General features: G+C 40.6%; 1 protein-coding gene across 5 annotated transcripts in view; it reads right to left on the bottom strand.

Moving 5' to 3' along the window:
- The window catches only part of FAM126A (family with sequence similarity 126 member A), a 47766-nt gene that overhangs the window by 18687 nt on the left and 8088 nt on the right, over positions 1 to 20991 (bottom strand). For all 5 annotated transcript variants that reach the window (XM_048303496.1, XM_048303537.1, XM_048303526.1 and 2 more), the window contains exons 2-4: positions 8991 to 9070; positions 3905 to 4006; positions 90 to 269 (exon numbers count right to left, since the gene is read on the bottom strand). In XM_048303496.1, coding sequence (XP_048159453.1) covers positions 90 to 269; positions 3905 to 4006; positions 8991 to 9041 — 333 coding nt within the window. In that variant the 5' untranslated portion in view covers positions 9042 to 9070. The remainder of the gene's footprint in view (positions 1 to 89; positions 270 to 3904; positions 4007 to 8990; positions 9071 to 20991) is intronic.

Raw genomic sequence — 20991 nt, 5'->3', positions numbered from 1 at the left:
TGTAGATTTCTGACGGACACTAATTTGAAGAGTTGAGACTGAAATAATCACTTCATTTCAATTCTGAAACAAAATCTTGAAATACAAACCAAGTTATAAACTCCTAGGAGAAGAGCCTCTATGCATCCACTGCTCTGCAAATCTCTGCTGGCTGAGACAGCAAGATAGCACCACATCAATTCTGGCAGAAACTGCAGCGTAAACCGTAGCAATTGTTCCTCACCACTGCGATAGAACTCAAAGAGCTGATGGCAAACTGGCTCCAGAAGCTGAAATACAAGTTACAATTGCGAATGAATAAAACATTACAAAAATCTGCAACTTTGTCTGGATCAATCCTTTAGCCAAAACTGTAAACTGATAAAAATGACATTTTATTTATTAGGGAGTGACTGATACAATAACTGCTCAAGTCACCTTACAAACCTTCATGCTCATAGCGTACTTTTGGATGATAAACGTAAAGCCGTTCATCCCATGTGAATAAAAAATTCCAGTGGCTGCTTTGCCTCATTTTTGACTCACTTCCTCCAGCCTCAAAGGCACAAATAGAGGATAGTTATCACACACCTCATACCATGCACTCAATTTCTCTAATATACAGGAAAAATACCTGAACAAAAGGTCACAAGGTCAAAAAATACACAAAAATTGCTAGAAGCTTTACCCACCTAGTGACAAGAGCCATATAACACTTAAATTCCAAGTATTACAAAAACTTACTACACAACAGAATTAGTTTATTTTCCCACTCTCATTAAAATCTTCTAGAAGCTTCAATGTATTTATACATTTGAGACAGAAATGGGAAGCTCAAGAGTAATTTTAGAATCAAATTTGTTAAGCTAAGATACAAATGGATATAAAACACTGAACTGGAAGTAATGCACTGAGCTAGATCAAGTTAAAAAAAGATTTTAAAACAATGATGCTATCAGCCTGCACTGTGTCCCTGGATTTAACGTGCCTTCTTGTGCTACCACCTACCTCTGCTATAAGGATGAAGCACTGTGTTAACCACCACATGTCTATGTATGGAAATTAGGAGATTCCCTAATTTTCTCCAGTAAGAAAATATTGTCAAATCAGCAGGTACTTTCAAAGCCAGCTGAACTACTAAACTCAGTTCTGCTATTTGTCTAGGTCACAACTTTAGTTTTAGTATAGTAAGTTTGTAGAAAAATAAGGAAGCAAATTCTATATTCATCCCTTTATTGAAGCAAAGGAGGTAAAATGACCAGAAGACCGTGCTAGAAAAATACCTGCTTGCTTTCTTAAGCTTTTCCTCCTGAACACAAAAAAAAAGTCAAGTCAACATTTCTTAACTCCCAAAGTTACTTCTGAAACTTAAAGATCTTAGCAGATTTGAGTTCTTTTTTAAGAAGTAATCTGGGACAATCTGATCCATTCTAAAAAAAGAGGAACTTTTAGCTTCTGAGAGATATAGCTTCACTTAGGGAAAAACCATCTCTGAAAAATCTACAGTAAAGGCAAAAAAGCCACACTGAGCTAAATTAGTCACCAGTTTTAAGAGCAGTACAGCAACGATCCTTCTAGAAAACTTTACCAGCAGATCTGCATTCCATCTTCAGCTTACATTTTTCACACAATTTGCATCCTTCCCGTAATGAAGTATCAGCTCTGAATGATGTGTTTGAACTTTAAAAGGCACATAAATAGCTGTGAAAGGTATTCATGTTTACATCGTTATCTCACTTGAGACAGCTTTGTATCAGCACATTTAATGCGTAATCAGTACAAAACCAGGTTTTCTTCCTCAAAATGCCACCACATGCTACAACCTAATATCAAAACACACTAATGACTGTTGCTGTTTCAAGATACCATTTTGAACTGCAAAGTTCTAAAAGGTATGAGACATTTTTTAATGCTGGAACAGAAGAATGTCCAAGCAATTTCATCCCTCGTCCTTTTAAGCTGCACCCAAGTGTGTTAGACACTCCAAACGCTTGCTGTTTCCTAATGCAAATGCCTGCATGGCTCCTATCTAAAAAGACAGCAAGAGTGTTTTAAGTAAAAAGCAGAAAATCTTCAATGTTTGAAGAAAAACCTGTCACATATTTATTTAATTATTTTTTACTGTTGGGAGTTTTTAGTCAGTTATAAGTCCTTTAAATCTTCTCATCTTCTGAAGACTCTCCCTTCATTGAACTACCTTTTTCACCTAGTATTGGCCCAGGAACCTCAAAAGTAACTAACATAGTCTATGCAGCTACTATGCAGTGGATGTTAAACAAGTAGTACATTTATCTTACAAATGGGTAATTAATTTTTTGGAAAAGCAAGCCAAAACAACCCATATGAAAAGAAAATATGAACTAGCAGGAAAATGCAGTTACAGATGCAAATACACATGATTACTTTTCAAATGCTTAAAAAAAAGAACACATCCATCCTGCAAAACAAGATGAATGACAATTTTACAGTACTGATAATTATTATAAGTACATATATTCGAAGGTGTACAAATGGGGTTGTTTGTCCACTTTTAAACCCAGCAGTATTTGTAGTGTTGAGGCATTAATCCTTCCCCTTTGCAGCACACATCCATGAGATAAGAGAGGCCAGCAAGCTGACATTACACAATGCAGCAAACAGATCTCAAAGAACAGTTAGAAGATATTACTCTTCTTTTTAACTGCTAGTTTGTAATTATTTTCACAATGTGGAAAGATCCAAGTCGCCTCTTCCACAAAATACCAGCTACTTGGAGAACGGCCCAAAAAAGATGTTAGGACTTCTTCCCAAGACAGCCCAACACTCAGTGTCAGCACCGGCTTTTCATTTCAATTCAAAGTCTCACTAACAGAGAAATACCTTGCCCCTGGAATTATCCCAAGAACCTTTTCAAGCAGAATTAGCAGCAGAATCCTGCTGCTAAGGCCCCTGAGAAACCTAGTGATAGCCAGAACTAGTAAGAAATCAAAGAACATATGAAAGTATTAATTAGGCTATCAATAGGGAGACTCATCTGATTAATTTACATTTTGATACACATTCTGAAGACCAGACAGGCTTGACTCAGTAGTTGGAATGACTCAGAATGCCTTTCTGAGCAGCAAATTAAAATTACATTTGTTCTTTGCTGGACAACCTGGGAGTTTCACTATCAGCATTCTCTCTAAAAGCATTAACTGAAAGCATTTTATCCTCTGACCTTTAGTATTTGCATAATCTCAAACTTTGGAAAGATGCCTTGGGTCTTTTCAGAAGAGGAATCAAGGATTTGGTGCAATTTTAAAATAATGCACAAAAGGATTTCTGGATGGTAGAAAGCAGTTAACAACACACAACTAAACTCAGCTCAGGATGTTCTGAACACACCTGGACACTTTAAAACAAGGGCAGTCATGGGATGTGGAACCTTCTTGGTACCGGTACCGAGAAAAGCTGCCCCTTTCCCCACCATTTTTTTCGTATCTTGCCATCATTTCAGTAAGGGTACATCCACTGTATAAATCCTTGTCTTTATATTGTATGTATTTCAAACAATAAAGAACCTAAAACCTAAGGAACAATTTAAAAAGGATAGCTAACCTAACTTTTTTCTCTTCCACTGTAATAGACAAGCTTCTGACACCCAGAGATCCACATTCAAGTGATAATTACAGAAAGAATTCTGTCAGACACAAACATCTTTTCAATTCCTTAATGTATTTCTCTATTCTATATCCAAGTCCTGAAGCCCATGAGTGTGACCTACAGGATTACCTACGATCAGCAGGTTACAAAACTTACAATTTTTTTTCGCATGATAGTATGTCATTGCTAAGAACAAACTTTTTGAAGGCGACTATTCATCAATTAACTAGCATGCAAGGTCTTGGTTTCATTCTACTAGTGTTATGTCAGACATTTTGGGTGAGAGATCCAAAATACTCACTTCACTCTGTGGCTCCTGAATTACTTTGTAAAGAGACGAAATCAAAGCAGTCTTGTCTTTCAAGCTGGTAGCATAGCTGGATATGGATGCTTCTGGCAGTGTCTGAAATAAAAATATTATAAGCAATTTCTATCATTAAAGTATGACAGCTATTTCAACAACTATTTTCCATCACAAGTTACTATTTATCAGAGTTTACTATAAACTAAACTTTGTTTCACAAAGAAATCCTCACATTTTCAGACCATTGCCAGAAGACACACTGCATCCTATCATTTTGCAGTTTCATACAGAATGTAATGACAGCGGATGGGAAATGGATAAAAAACAAGTTGCAAAAATGCAACCCCCACTAAAATTTCACAGTGAGATGTCAGTCCTGTGAAACTTTTACAGTTTTTAGATCCATACTTCAAGGAGTTCTCAAGACCAACTGTACACAGGTAGTGAACATTATTACCAGATACAATATTACTCTGGAAAAACACAAATTCCAGTTGACGCAAATTCCAGCTCCTCTCTAACACTAAACATATTTTCTGCCAGTACTTAAGAAGGTAAAATCTAATCTTTTTAACTCTTTAGAAGATGTACATTTAAATGTACATAAGTCTTACAGTACTTTTTAACTCCAGTCCTTCAAAGGACTCCACTCCACAGACAGGAGAATGTATTTCTAGCGTATCTAAGCAGACCAGGAGCAAAACCTACAGTCAAGTCTGATACTCAAACCAGTAAAAGCATTCACCTATGATATACAGTTTCACTGCTCTCTGCCAGGAAGTAAGTCACCCCAAAGAGGCAAGGAAAAAAATCCTTTCAAAGCAGACATTTGTATTTATCACATGATCTCAGCAAAACCCAAGTGATGTTATGAAGCCGCTTTATTCCTTAACCGTCCGCTCAATGCCCAAGGACACTGGATGGACCCAGGGCCAGGGTCAGAGCCATGGACCCGAGGGGGCATTGAACGGTTCAGCCCCATGGCTCGGGGGCTCTGGGGCTCGGGAGGGAGTGCTGGGAGCGCTGTGCTGCTCTTTGGGTTTGTGTTCTGGCTACCAGGAGAAAGGTTCTGTTGGTTTGTCTTGTTCTTTTTCCCTTCCCTTCCCCCCTTGCCTCCCTTCCGTCCTCACCGGTCCGGGGAGCCTGTGGGTGGCCCCGGCTGGTCCGAGACTGTGTCTCTGTTCCCTCTCCCGGAATTTGTTGTATTTTGAGGGGTTTTTTTCCCCTGTTCTACCTTGTTTTGTTTGGTGTTAATAAACAGTTTGGTTTTTTTCCACTTTCACCTGCTGTGACCCACTTGTCTTATTGGTAGAGGAAAAGGGGAGAGGCCCTTTTCCCTTTGGAGGAGACACTCACTCCAGAGTGTTTCCTCCTTAAGTTCTGTCTCCAAAACCGAGAAATAAATCTGGTGCCCAACTTACGGGGCACGTGAAAGCGGAAAAAAACATTTTGGTTTGAATAACTTTTGTAGTGAGTTCACATCAGTAAAACCACACTGTTTGATTTAATAGTTTTTCTGTGGAACCTAACCATAAGTACATGTCCACAGCTATGGGCAGTCAGGTCCCTGGCTTACACCTTTTGTAAGTCAGGAATAAGAATCAGGACTGCCATTTTAACATGCTTGGTGTTAGTGATCTCTCGAAGTTTGTCTGAAGTAATGGAAACCATTGAGAATGTGTATGTTATGTTGTTTTTCCATCCTGGCCCTGGTAGTTTCCTTTTGGAATGTATTAGCAATTACACCCAGTTTGTTAGGGGTAAAGCAGGGGATGATAATTCCCAGCCCTTCATCTCCTTCTTCCCTTTCAGATCTGGCACGTCACCTTTTGAAAGTGTCCAGTTTCCCCTGGATGTTAAAGATACCACTTTTTAATGATGTTATCTAGCAGGGTTTCTCTATGTGGTCTCCAGCTTGTCTAAAATAAGGGCTGAGATTTCCAGAGGGGTTGCCCAGACACCTACCCAGTTGTGGAAAATCCTAAGTGGTGTGGGGTATGGGAGGACATAGGCCAGACCCTGAAGCAGTTTTCTGACCCAGTAGCCTGGAATTTTCCCCCTGAATGAATTCAGAATCCAGCTGAGGTGAGGAAGTATCTGAAGGAAAGCTGCAATAACAACACTGATGAAAAGAAAAAGCTCATTGCCATGTGCTGGGTCCTGGCTAACGCTTACCGCATCCTGCTAGATACTGTAGGGCAGAAGATACAGCCAGAGGAGCAGGAGAATAAGCCGGCAGACACCCCAATCACTCCGGCTGCAGCTAAAGCAGATGGGGAGCCTAAACCAATAACGATTGCCCCTGCCCAGCGAAAGAAACACAAAGCCAAATCCATTTGCTCAGTGGATAATGAAGGGCAGCCAGGACCTTCACAGCCAGCAGAGGAATTGGAACCTGAAATCATCACTGAGTCCCTGTCCATAGAGAGCCTTTGTACCCTGAGGAAAGATTACACTCCATGGCCTGATGAAACTATATTAAGTTGGATGGTCCAAATCTGGGATGCTGCAGGCAATGGTACAGTTCTGGATGGCACTGAAGTGAGGCATCTGGGATCCCTGTCACGTGACCTAAGTATTGACCAAGGGATGACAAGGGGCCCTGAAGCTCTCAGTCTCTGGACACGGCTCTTAAGTGTGAAGGAAAGATACCCGTGCTGGAAAGATCTCCAGCTGCAGCTAAACCCCTGGAAAACCATGGAACAAGGGATTCAATGCCTGAGAGAACTGGCAGTGATAGAGATCATATTCTCAGGTGACCAAGCAATTAGGAGCCCTGACATGGTAAAATGTACACCAGTGATATGGGGATGAGACAGTGAGTTCTACGGTGAGGAGGCTCCGGGTGCATGCAGACACTGTGCACGGCCCAACACAAGCAAGAATCGCAGCTGTGGAAAAGAGTCTGTCAGAGACCATACAGAGGGTGGAAGATAGGATGGACAAGACTCATCAGAAACTCAGGAAGGAGCTGAAAGAGGGCCTTCTCCAAATCGCATCCGTGCAGACCAGAGGCCCTGTTACCAGAAGCAGACGTCCCACGGCTAGGGAGAGAGGGTACACCCCGAGAGCTGAACTGTGGTTCTTCCTGTGCGACAGTGGGGAAGACATGAGGAGGTGGGATGGAAAACCAACTTCTGTCCTGGCAGCATGGGTATGTGAATTGAAGGATGGTAATGCTGAGAGAGGGAGCTCCACCAGAAGGGAAACAGCTCAAGGTTCAAATGATAACCAGGACTAGAGGGTCCCTGACTCTAGCCAGGCAGAGGCCAGGGAAAATCGTGTCTTTTGGACAGTGTGGGTCCGATGGCCTGGCACATCAGAACCACAGAAATACGAAGCCTTGGTTGACACGGGCACGCAGTGCACTTTGATTCCATCGAGACGCGTGGGGGCAGAACCGGTTTCTATTTCTGGAGTGACAGGGGGATTGCAGCAGTTGTCACTGCTTGAAGCCGATGTGAGCCTAACTGGACAAGAGTGAAAGAAACATCCTATTGTGACTGGCCCAGAGGCCCCGTGTATTCTGGGCATAGACTTTCTCCAGAGTGGGTATTTCAAAGACCCAAAGGGACTCACGTGGGCCTTTGGAATAGCTGCTGTGGAGGCAGAGGGCATTCGGCAATTGAACACCTTGCCTGGGCTGACCGAGAATCCTTCTGCAGTTGGGCTCCTGAAGGTAGTGAAGTGAGTGCCAATTGCCACCTTGACAGTGCATTGACGGCAGTACCGGACAAATAGAGATGCTGTGATTCCCATCCACACAATGATTGGTGAGCTGGAGAGCCAAGGGGTGGTCAGCAAGGCCCACTTCACTCACGCAAGGCCCCGTTTGGCCTGTATGCAGGTCAGAAGGGGAATGGAGATTGACTGTGGACTATTGTGGCTTGAATGAAGTAACTCCACTGCTGAGCCCTGCCATGCCAGACATGTTGGAGCTCCAATATGAGCTGGAGTCCAAAGCAGCGAAATGGTCTGCCACCACTTATATTGCAAATGTGTTTTTCTCCATTCCTCTGGCAGCAGAGTGCAGGCCTCAGTTTGCTTTCAGCTGGAGGGGTGTGCAGTACACCTGGAACCGGCTGCCCCAGGGGTGGAAGCACAGTGCACCATCTGCCATGGACTGATCCAGACTGCACTGGAAAAGGGTGAGGCTCCAGAACATCTGCAGTACATTGATGATATCACTGTATGGGGGAACACAGCATTGGAGGTATTTGGGAGAGAAGATCATCCAGATTCTCCTGGAAGCCAGCTTTGCCATCAAAAGAACAAAGTCAAGGGACCTGCCCGAGAGATCCAATTCCTAGCTGTATATATATGTATAAACGTGTGTGTTTAAAGCTGAATTGTATTAATTTGGGCATTGAGCAGACGGTATGGAACAAGGGGTGGAACGTTCTGGGGTGATGTTATGAAGCCGCTTTATTCCTTAACCGTCCGCTCAATGCCCAAGGACGCTGGATGGACCCGGGGCCGGGGTCAGAGCCATGGACCCGAGGGGGCATTGAACGGTTCAGCCCAACGGCTCGGGGGTCTCTGGGGCTCGGGAGGGAGTGCGCTGGGAGTGCTGTGCTGCTCTTTGGGTTTCTTTTATGTTCTGGCTACCGGGAGAAAGGTTCTGTTGGTTTGTCTTGTTCTTCTTCCCTTCCCTTGCCCCCCTTGCCTCACTGCCTCCCTTCCGTCCTCGCTGGTCCGGGGAGCCTGCAGGTGGCTCCGGCGGGCCCATAGGGTGGCCCTGGCTGGTCTGAGCCCGGGTGTCCGTTCCCTCTCTGGGCATTTGCTGTATTTTGAGGGTTTTTTTTCCCTGTCCCACCCTGGTTTTGTTTGGTGTTAATAAACAGTTTGGTTTTTTTCCACTTTCATCTGCTGTGACCCACTTGTCTTATTGGTGGAGGAAAAGGGAAGGCCCTTTTCCCTTTGGAGGAGACACTCACTCCGGAGTGTTTCCTCCTGAAGTTTTGTCTCCAAAACCGAGACACCAAGGTTACTATTTTTCATTTTCTACAGGATGCAAGTACTCCTGCATACTTCACTAGCAGTGATACAAACACTTCTGGCCAAAGACCCGAGAGTGTATTACCTTGAACTCTGATAACCACTCCTCCACAACCCCAGTATCCACAGCTAACATCTTCCAACATCTGCTTCAAAACCTTCAGCCTGAAAGAGTAAGCAAACACAGTTGTGAATACTCCAGTCACTGCATTAAGCAGATGATGAAAATTAAGTCTCTGTGAATATTTAAAGAATCTTATCATGCTTTTACTTTTTAACATTTTACATGCTGACATTACTTTGAACTTTTATTGTACCTCACTTATGCACGCTGGTGGAAGCATTAAACACAAGAGTTTTCACATACAGCAGTTTAATAAATTCCAACTATGTACTGTGTAGGAAGCTCAGTAAGTCAAAGATTTGCAGAAATGGCACTCTGAAAACAAAAAATATTACCTCCTCAATTTCAATTTATTTTTCAGCTTACAGAACTTGAGAGGAAACTGTATGGACTGAAGAGAAATAACTATTTAGGTTTTTCCTAGTCAACTGCTATTCCTACGTGGAAAAGGTCACTGAAATAAAGGCGGATGGAAACCTTTCAGTCCTCCCCCACCATGGCAACTGCAAGACAATGAGCCTGCTGCCTCAGCATGGAGCCTAAGACGGACTCCCCAGCCCAACACTCTACCCAATCTCAGACAGAGGGAGGTCATCAGCAGTAGGACTTGAACACAGGAGATGCAGAGTGGCTTCAGAAACTAATTTCTGATTTCTCTTCAATTTTGAGAAATCACTTAAAAACAATTGTCCCTTGGAGCAGCTTATTCTGACACAAAAGACCAATATAGCATTAAGATACAAAACTACTAAAAGAGCATGCTGTTAGCTTATCCAAACTGTGCCCATGGATTTCAACTAGAGACAAAATTAAATACTCATCTGAGAAAAAAATAAACACTGCCTTGGTGAAATGTTCAGTCATGGCAGATATCCCGTCCTGATGCCTTAGGTTTTAACCTTTGTATTTTTCAAATTCTGTATTGCTTGGTGTAGTTTCTTGTAGCCTGTTAATTTCTGCTCTCTCATGCTAGGTAGACATAACAAAGCCTCTCCGGCCCTGCTTTCCAAGGACACCAAGACTGTCCTAGGCAAAAAAGTATAAACCAAAGAGCCTCTAAAGGGGGGCTAAGCTGTGGGGGAAACTGAAGCTTTAACTGGAGAATTAACCCTGCTATGCAAATGAACCAAACCTATAAAAGAGTGAAGAACTCGTGACCTGGGGTCCATCTTGGGGTCCATTTTGAGAATAGCTTCAGGCTCCCCAGGGTGCACCTTTGAAGGCCTTTCAAATAAATACCTCTTTTATTCCCTTACTCCTGTCTAGTCTCTGTTTCTAGGAGGCCTCTTAAGGCATCAGTCCAGTTTTACTTTGCCAGTTTAAAACTAGTTTTGAAGTACTGATATCCAAGTATGGGCTTGTCCATGAATGACACGCAAGGAAAAGATGAGAGGGAAGAACTGCCTTTTATAACACAAATACAAATATTTTGTTCTGAAATCCAGACTGTAGTAGAGCATATACAGACTATATACAGTATATTTTAAGAATCCTAAAGGGACAAGAACCAGATATGATAATAGCAAGAGCTCACTATAACACTCCAAAGCAAGAGGAGTGGGGAAGCACGAACTTAAATAAGGTTTTAAGTAGTGGCCAAAAGCTTTCAATGCACAGACAGGGTTGTGGAAATGACTATTCAGACATGAATGGCAAAAGGAATCGAACAGGCTGTTCAGCAATTTCATTTTAAGAATCATTTTAATACACAATAATACCATAAGGCAACCAGAGACTTCTATGCCCCCTTCTCCTCACTTGCATGATCATCAAATAACAGACCTGGACAGGTGAAATCAGCTGTGGCAACAGCCTCTCACCACCCTAGAAAGATACACGAGTGTGCACAAAGCTTACAAGAACACTGCCTTTGGAGGATGAAAGGACAATAGGGAAGGGCAAGGAAGCGTAAGCACTTGATTTTTGGAGACCAGACTACTGCCATGGCTGGATATGGGCTCTTTAAGGATTGTGAGGCAGGAAAACCATCCTTTATTTGGGAGAGCAGCAGGGACACATGGAGCTTGGCCCTGCTGTGGACGATGAGACAGCTGGGAGCTTACAGGTCACAGATGAGAGGGCAGAACAAACATGGGTGACATTATGGCAGGTGTTTGCTACTCATCACCTGAGCAAGACAAAACATAGGAAGCCCTCTTCATACAGCTGAAGAAGCCTCACATTTACAGGCACCTGGTCCTCACATGGAGCATGAACTACCCTCTTATCTCTTGGAAAGGTAGCAGAAGAGGAAACAAGCAACCCAAGTGGTTTTTGGACTGCATTGATTATCACTTCCTGAAACAGGTGACTGAGGAGCCAAGGGCAGGCCCTCTGCTGAACATCATAATTACAAACATGGAAAAACTGGCCAGTGATGTCAATCAAGGTCAGGGCAGACACAGCTGCAATGACCATGACAAAGGAGATCACAGGATCCCAGTAAGAAGGATCAATGCAAGAAGGAGGATCAGCAATGTTCTAGAATGGTTCATGGGCTTTTGCAAAAATATCATCAGCAACAGGAAAACTAGGGCTCCATGACTGAATTGGCAAGGGATCTGCTGAGAGAAGATACAGAAAAGGCCAAGGTATTCACTGCCACCTTTGCTTCTGTTGTTACCAGCAAGAGCAGCCCCCGGGAGCCCTGGATCTCAGAGCACAGAAAATTGCCTCAAGTGGCACAGTGGCTGAGCAGTCTCCATCCCTGGAGACATTGAAAACCCAGTTTGATAAGATCCTGAGCAGCCAGACACCTGTTTCAATTTTCACTACTTTGAGCTAAGGTGGCTGGACTTCAGAATCACCAAAGATCCATTCAAACCTCACCCATCCTATCACCCTTTATCAACAAAGAAATAGGAAGGATTGCCATGAAGAATAGTCATCTAGCTAAATACCAAGTCTTTCTGATCAGCACTGACAGTCTCTGAAGATGTAACAATGAAAATACAGAGGAGCAACCTCTGAATACTCGGCATAGGTTGTGTGAGAGACTCTGCTGTGAAGGGAAACTTTTAAGGATAATACCATGTGCTAACAAACACAAAGGCTAGTCCTACTACAGTTACTGAAGCAAACACCTTACCAGTTCCTACAGAAGCCCACAATCTACTAGCCCTACTTTCATTCCTATGAAGGTGGACAAAGGTTTTTGCAGCGTCTCATGCTTCAGCACAGCTGACAATCGTAACCATTCCCTACTGAGCCCTACTAACACCACAAACACCTGTCCTAATATTGATTGTTCAAAGCAAAAATCCCATATTTGGAGTCAAGAGGAGTCCTGGATACACCAAGTCCATAGCTGATATCACATTTATCTAAGAGATGCATTTTTTTCTCACCTATCTCTAGTGATTCATCAAGCATTATTTTCAGATTAAAGGTTCCCAGAGCAGAGAGGTTTCATTTGACCAGTAAAAACAGTAAGAGCATCCTTGGCTGGCATTAGCCATTGGAGTAAGAATAATAAGTTTTTATGACTAATTTTATGACTAACTATTTAAAGGTGACCTTTTTTTTTTTTTTTTTGCAAAAGCACGAACTTTTGAAATGACATCTATAAAAAAGAAACAGGGCAAAGTTTTTGCTGATCAGATCTTTTATATTTATTTTTAAAGGAGCAGAGGCATTCCATTGAGAGTTAAGGCAGTTGAAACACACAGGAGATAGACTGTCCATATTTTACCTTTATGCACTAAAAAATCCATATATACCTGTTTAGCCCACAGCAACACACATTTGAGTATCACAAATAAGAACTCTAACTTTAAAAATATTTTCCATGAAAATAAAGATTATGTGTTAGATTGATGTCCCCTAGAAGGAAAAAAAAAGCCTCAATTTCACACATCAGCTGTGTGGGATCTATTTAAACAGGCAGACAATCTACTGCTTTGCTGAAGACTGCCTCATTTGTCCTAGTTAAATAACAGATCAAGTTGGACCAGCACAATATTTGGACAGAGTTGGAAAAACGAAGACTGTTCCAAAAGGAGGATTAACAAATTTCACTTAATAACACAATTTTTTGCTGAAGCCCACAAAAAGTTTACAAAAAGTAAGTCTAAAATGGGATTTCTAACACTAAGTGGACCAAAATAACCTTTTACAGAAAAAAAAAAAAAAAGACCCAGAGGATTAAAAAAGCATGCCTTAATTACAGCTTTGTTTCAGGGGATATAACTGCAAGATATAGGCCACTGTTAAGCATGAGATGTCCCAGTCACTACAGAATTAAAGCAACATAAAGTGGATAAAATAAATACCTGCTACTTTGGGGATTATTAAAAAAAAAAAAAAAGTAAAATTGTATTAAGAATATACTTTATATATGCCAAAACTGTAATGAAAATTCAACTACTACACAGCATTTTTCCAATAGAAGTCTTGTTTTAAGATCAGCATGTTATTCTCTTTAAATGAGTATTTTTTCCTTGGTCTCTTCCTACTAAGTCCCTGCAAAGATTTCAAATGAGTGGAGTTTGAGAATTTCTTTAAAAACAACTTGCTTTTGTCACCATAAATCAAACACCACTTTGATTAAACGTGACAAGCCGCTTCAAATGTCCCCATGCTCCTTGTTCATTTGGATGCCCTGATGAAGATTGTTACTGGAAAGATCAAGAAGTCTCAATTATTTAAATACCACACAACCACTTGTGATGCAACTCAGTAACAGCCAGGTGGTTCATCTCTGTTGAATTTTTGTTAGACACATATATATTATTAACTTGTCTCACACATGAAGTAAAGCCACTTTAGGTGATACTCTCTCACTGCAGGTCTTATCTTCATAACTGCCACATGAAAGCAGGCATAGCTTATGCAGTCTAGCTAACACATGGCTAATTGTTTATATTTATATGGCTAATACAACCTGTATGCTTGCGCCTTCTGAGTTAAAAGTACTTTGGAGTATTTTCCGCAAGACTCTCAACTTGGATTAGCAGCCAAAGAAAGGATTTATAATACATAATAATTAACAATGCCCAAGTCCTAAGCAGCCTCTGAGAGCTGTCAATTGGTCTTGCTCTAATACAATAATATAAGTCTTATAATCTCCTTATAGAACCAATTTTTGGTTTGTTTCAAGGTGAGTAGTACAACTCAAATAAGATACCAAGGAAATTTATCTGACAAAAGCCAAGTCTCATTTAGAAGAGATTTCTGCAAAGTCCCTAAGAAGGTAATTTTCCCCCCCTCACCCATTACAGCACAAATACATCAGGAACTTACTGAATTTCCTGTTTTTTAATAGAGGAGGGAGAAAAAGTTACTAGGCACTGAGCTGGTGGAGGGCCAGCCAAGACAAATTAAGACATATTCTCTTGCAAACTTACTAATGCATCCATCTACTTAAATGGCTTTGGATTTTCATACACATCACTCAAGACTTTAATATAATAATATCAAATCATGCATTTGAATGACATCACAGACAACACATGCACAGGTTTTTCTTTAAAAATAAATTCTCACAATAGGTGGCTTTCTTGCTCTTTACAGCTATCCAGTGTTTGCAGAATTCATCCACAGAATGCATGTGCATCTGGATTAAGTACAAGGAGGCTGGACTTGGATAAAAACAAACTCTTGAGTTCTGCAGAATTGACCTTCTGAAACCGCAGTATTAGGTATTTGCTAGGGAAAGTCACGAGCTGGAAAGAACAAAACCAGGAGCCAAAAACTGCTCAAGTCCCACCCTCTGGGAATTGCTGGAAGAGAAGAGAAAGCATATACTGCATCCTTACCTAATCTGTAAAGTATCTGCTTGGAAGTCTGTATTGTTTGCTTAAAAAAAATTTAAAAATTAGCTTAAGGGAAACATGGAACAGAAAGTTAAGCTATTTATGAACCATCAGCCAAATGTGTCAACTCACCCCAGAATAGGGACAAAGTAAACTTGTGAGCATTCCATTAGGATGCAGCAGACCCACAAGAGACCCTTAAGTCCCTAGTAAATGCTCATCTTCTCCTCTGTAGTAGTTTGCACACAGAAGTAGGGATGGGCCAATTAGGACTCAATTTTTCTTACCTTTAGAAGTAGTACAAGTAGTATTAGAAACCTTTTAGTCAGCTCTACTTGATTTATCAAGTTCACTTAAGGACTACAGTCTACACTTAAAATTCACATTGCTGAACACTTTTCTCTCCTTGTTTCAGAGACAAAGACACAATCCCTGGTAAAGCACAGAACAGGAAAGAGCACTCAGACAAGTGTATTCTTGATTCGACTGACAAAGAGGAGAATGTATTTTCCTGTCAATGCACAACTCATTCTAGTGATACAGTGATCTGTTCATTTACTATACAGTTTTGAATATGGTCAAGCTGTTCTGTTCAGATACTTGTAGGTGCAGTAATGGGTAGCAAAACATTTGAAGTCTCTTGAGAAAAGAAACAGATGCTAGTGTGGACTCCAAAAGCCACTCTGACAGGTTTCAGAAACCACAAAAGTGAGGTCTGACTTCTTGACTTCGACAAAACCCCAACAAAAACCCCATTGTGCTAAGCCTGAAACAGTCAGATGCTCTATTCAGATATACAACTGTAAACAGTGCTCAAAGACTTGGTATCAAATATTCTCTGATAATTGCCATCTTCAGTTTAAAAGACGACGACAGCCACGGTGCACCAAGCATCACTGACTCAGGCTCAAGCAAATTCCTAGAATGAGAGATGGTTATTCAGCACCTTCTAACAAGAGAAATAACAAGTTTTAGGTGATACTATAAGTGACAGGCTCCAAACAAACAGGAGTTACCAAAAACAATGTAGGAAGGAAGTATGCATACAGGTCTGAGTACATTAACTTTATATAAATGCACAGGAAAAAAAAAGCACTTGGACATACGCATGGAAGGATCTACTCAGAGCCACTAAATATATAAGCACTTCTAGTTCAGAAAGCTGGAGTCAGAGGTTGCTCCCCAGCACACTCTTCCAGTTTTCTCTCAGTTCCTTTCTTGGCCTCTATTAACAGCCACTGTTAGACAATAAGGTTTCAGAAATTCTGGTCTGATTCACTATGGTCATTCTGCAGTCTTCTGCATAATACAGTAGTCAACACACAAAGATAAGTGTTCTGAACATTTGTTTCCAGTGGTTTGTAAAGATTACTGGACCTTAGGAACTGAAACTGCAGTCAATTTTAATTTCATCTTGCCAAGGGCGTTATTCAGTTTTGCTTCCCATTTTCCCCTCCCATCTGTCAGTGACAGAAGCAGCCTTAGATAGAAGCTCTTATTTAGAGCTTACACTTTATACCACAATGTGGAACATCAGCCTTAAAGAGTCAGGAGTCAACAGACTTTTCCATGATATAGATTTAAATAAGACTTCCTGATCCTGTGCACATATGCTTCTCAAACAATTTCCACTTGGAATACGACGAAGTGATATACTTGCCCATCAAATAGAGAAGTCCTTCTGAATGATAGCCATTACAGTTTTTTTGAAAAGATCTACTAATATTCAGCCACAGATGAGAGACCTCAATTCAGTTTTGATGCCAGCAATTAAGGAAAAACATAGTCTATAGAAAGCAAGCATATATCAACTAGACCATACAGAAACTATAAATAACTGTCTTAAATGCAGTTGTCTCTTCTGCAAAGTATCCAGTACCACAGAATACTGCGTGGAGGTTTCTGGGCTGTAAAGCATCAAATACTTCACATATCAGAGTATAACCCAGTCTTCTATAACCTTTGAATTCTGTCAAGAGGGGGAAAAATAAAAAACAACAAACCACCTATGGCTGAAGTCATGAGGTTGCAAGGCCATTTACAATGCTGGCAAATAGTCACATGGGCACACATGACCCAAAACATTCATGAGGAAAGCTTTCTAAAAAGTCTCAAGCAGAAGGTAAGATTCCCAATAGCACAGGCTTTTGAAGTTTTTAATCCTGGTCTTTGACTCCTGGCAAATTTATTTGCTTAATTTCAGATTAGCAATCAATTACAAACCACATTTGTGCTCAACTAACCTTGTATTTACCCTTTACTACCAAGGGGAAATCTCTCCCAAGACAACCAAATGACTCATGCCAGCAAAACAAGTCACCAGGACAGAGATATGAGACTACAATCATTGATATATTCACTTGAATTTATACAAGCCATAGTAAATCAGATCTATTTTGTTTAAGCAGGACAAAAGCAGCCCTAACAGTACAGTGCCAAAATGAAGTGAGAGAAAATAACTTCCACTTGAATCTTATTTTTTCATCTTCCTTAACTACTTCCTCCTTGCTGCCTTTTTTAATCCTATTTTACTATTTCTTCCCTGTTGCCTACTGCACCAAAGCACACTCTAAGTACATCTGCATATTGATAACCATAGTCAGTCAAAACTGACCACCTGTAAGACAACTTAGTCCAGTCAGCTTACACCCCATTCTCTGGCATGCAGAATCCCTACTCTTTCAAGCTATTTAATCTGGAGTATATCCTCAAATGTTAGCTTTTCTATCACCCGTAATATATCAATAGTTTCATTACAGGGAAATAAAGTAAGAGCTATTACTTTCAAAGCAGTTTTTCTTAGGACCTAAAATATACTTGCTTCCTCTTTTACTTCATGCACATTACTGTTTACATCTTATTGACTCTTTAAGAAAGAACAGATATAAACAGCATAATCTTAGATAGAATAAAACACACATAATTGAAAAATCTTGTCTTAATTTAAGTCCTTGCTTATTCTGGATTAATATAGTTAACTGTTCAACACATACAAAGAAAAATCAAGATAATAACTATATGCATCATAAAGAAAGAGAATTTAAATTAAGTAACATTAAAATGAGTACAAGCACAAGTTTAACCAAATGAATGAACTAGAAAGCTTTAGAAATTTTGTCTGTTTTCTATGTATCAAGACTTCCATAACTTGTGTTGAGAACATCAGTGCATTGGCAATTCCACAGTAACACGACACAGTGCTCTTATCACTTCTGTAACAGACAGCAGTGCTGCACAAGTTCACCACTTGCAAGGAACACTCTGTACAGAACCCCAAACAAACTTACTGTTCTTTTGTACCTTCGTTCCCTAAGCCCAAAGTACACTACATCCCGATGAAGTCAGGAAGCTTTCTCAAAACCCAAAGGCAAATTTAAAACAGTGAAATATAATAAGCTTTAGAGAGAATAATTGTGTTGCAGCTTTAATTTTAGTATTGCATGTAAGTCTTGAACCAACCAATGGTCTTTTCAAAAGCATGGAGCATTATTTAATAAGCAGTGCTGTGACATGTAGTTCCTTGCCTTCTCAACCTTCAATGCTACCACAGCATTACCTTTTACAGGCAGTTATTCACTTTAACTATTTGTGAAGTCGATTTGCTGCAAGCTAATTTTAAAAACCAAGTTATGATTTCTAAATGAAAATTGCAAGCCATCTCAAGTTAGAGTTTGTTCAGAACAGTCAGTCACATATGAAAAGAAAGATGTTGTGTAATTCAGCTGCTGAAAGACACTCAGTGTAAAGCATGCACAGGCAGATGCTGCACAATAGCTTGAGTATGACTAAAAAGCATGTGGAGAACTGAGCAGGGGCTGTACTTCATCTCTGAGTATGAACTGTAAAAGACACAATTACAACGCCTTCTACCATTACAGCACATAGTTTCAGCTAATACAAGTCCAGAAGCATTCATCTGGCAAGTAGTTTAACAGGGACCTATCAGAAGGAAAAACACTCAGCTGACAAAGCAGGGGCAGGAGTCTGAGAGACTCTTCACGTACTCTTTAGCAGCAACATTAAGAATACAAGACTTTTGACCAAAACATCCCAACTCTGCTGGCTGAGAATGAGATTTTAGGAGACACTGCCTATTTCCAACCCTGCTGTAGGTATCTGCACCTCTTTTGGTTTGGAAAGCAGAGATGTCTACCTGCAAGCCAGACACTGACTGTAGAAAATACTACACAAGCCACACGAGGAAGACGTTTTGCAGCAGCTCTTGGGACTTCCATTTCAACTGAATCTTCCTTCTGCCTCCAAAAAACGTGAGGAACTCCACAAACTGAGAACTGGGCTGCAGAAGTCACAGGTGCTTCAGAAGTTATTTATGTCAGGTTCAGGCCAGGATGGGGTTAATTTTTGCAGTAGCCAAGAGGGGCATGGCCAGGACCCAGAGGCTATTCTGTACCACCTCATCACTTCGGGGAAGCACTGGGTTAGCCAGTTCTGCATGGTGAGCGGTGTTTGCCTATTTTGTACACTTTGTTATTGATAGTGTAGCTGTTACTGTTTGCTTTCTTATTCCACTGCTGTTTCCAGTAAATTGTTCTTATTTCAACCTATAATCTTTACTTTTTGTGCCCCTAATTCTCCTCTCCATCCTTACGCAGGGGAGGGGGCAGGGAAAAGGGGGACTGACAGAGATGCTGTGGTTTGGAAGGTTTCGGTGGGAATGCTAAATTGGGGAATACCATTCCTATGCCAGGACAGCCTTATTTGATAAAGTGCAGGCCCTGCTTTCAGGCCAAATCCGTTCCAGGGCACCCAGCCCTTCATAAAGAAAAGAGAACTCTCCCCAGGGCTCCCATTGGCTTCTCCAGATCAGCTGTGTCACCGCACTGGGCTACCTAGGGTAGATCTACAACATAGCATAATATCAGACATGATCAAATACAACTGCAATGGAAAGGTTTGATTTTGACTCCAGAACCTTTATTTTAAATGAGTGCTATGACATATCCCATCACCCTAACCCTACCAATGCAGCAGCATTAGCATTCCTGATGGCTTTCTATCTGAAAAATATTATCTCCATCATTCCTGATAGCTTTCTATCTGCAAAATATTATCTCCATATACCATTCTACCATTTCCACAAAGACCATGAGAGAAAAGTAGGAACCTTGCTATTAGGAATACATCCCAGATTTTATAGCAAGAAGAGGTTTATGGTAGTCTACTGACAGGTGTTTTAGTAGCTCATTTTCACAGAAAAAAAAAAAAAACATACAAAGGTGTGTTTTCCAGAAGAGGGGTGCATCAATACTGCAAATAACCTTAGGACTTAGGTTTAGTGGTTGATAACTGCTCCCTGTTAAATTAGAGAATTAAAATTATCCATCAATATATGCATGTAATGCATGTATTTAGCTGTGTTAAACAGTTTCAAGAAAAATATGCTTTATCTCTTCATGACAGTTCTCTTATTCTTCCTCATCCCTTCCCTTTCCCCCACCCCCATAACAGCCCATCCACATATACTCACAAGACTGGACACACTCATTTGAAAAACATTTCAGAGCAACTAAGAACAATTTTGTGGGTTTTTACATACTTTACAAGCTACAGAAAAACATGACTTCTCAACTAAAATTTTTAAGAAGAGCAGACCCACGCTTCTGTCTCATTCAGAAGATACATCCAATACATTAAATGCTCTATTGTCACATATAAACGCTGTAGCACAGACAAAATATATGCAACTGAGTCACAAGACAATTTACTAGTATGTGTGCCTTGCTCTGCATTGTAATTTAAAAAAAAAAAGTCAAATCCCAAAAGCGTAATAGTGTCAAAGCAGAAAAGGATTATAATTGTCTTATGTTAAGAGATGTATTAATTTAGATTGAATTCATGTTAGATGAAAAAGCTTTTAAAACAAAAAGTTCCCATTTTATGAAAGCATTTAAAGCTCAGAATATTAATTACTCCAAGAACGCTAATAAAACTCAAAGTATACAGGTTCTGGAAGGACTCTCTGAGTTCAGACCAGGGTATAGTACCAAATAGTCTGCCATTACTCCAAAGCCACAACAACAGAAAGTTTCTAAGGAATTTGTATTGTTATCACTTGGGTAGCAGAACACAGTTTAAGATTAAAAATAACAGAGCATACATTCATCTTCTTTTCCTGTTTATCTGCATTCTCATTAAATCACACAATGTCTTCTGCTCAAGACAGGTCTGACTTTTAAGAGTATTCTTTG

This window comes from Corvus hawaiiensis, chromosome 1 (assembly GCF_020740725.1).
Source record: "Corvus hawaiiensis isolate bCorHaw1 chromosome 1, bCorHaw1.pri.cur, whole genome shotgun sequence".
Taxonomy (NCBI): domain Eukaryota; kingdom Metazoa; phylum Chordata; class Aves; order Passeriformes; family Corvidae; genus Corvus; species Corvus hawaiiensis.
This window is presented reverse-complemented; position numbering and strand designations above follow the sequence as displayed.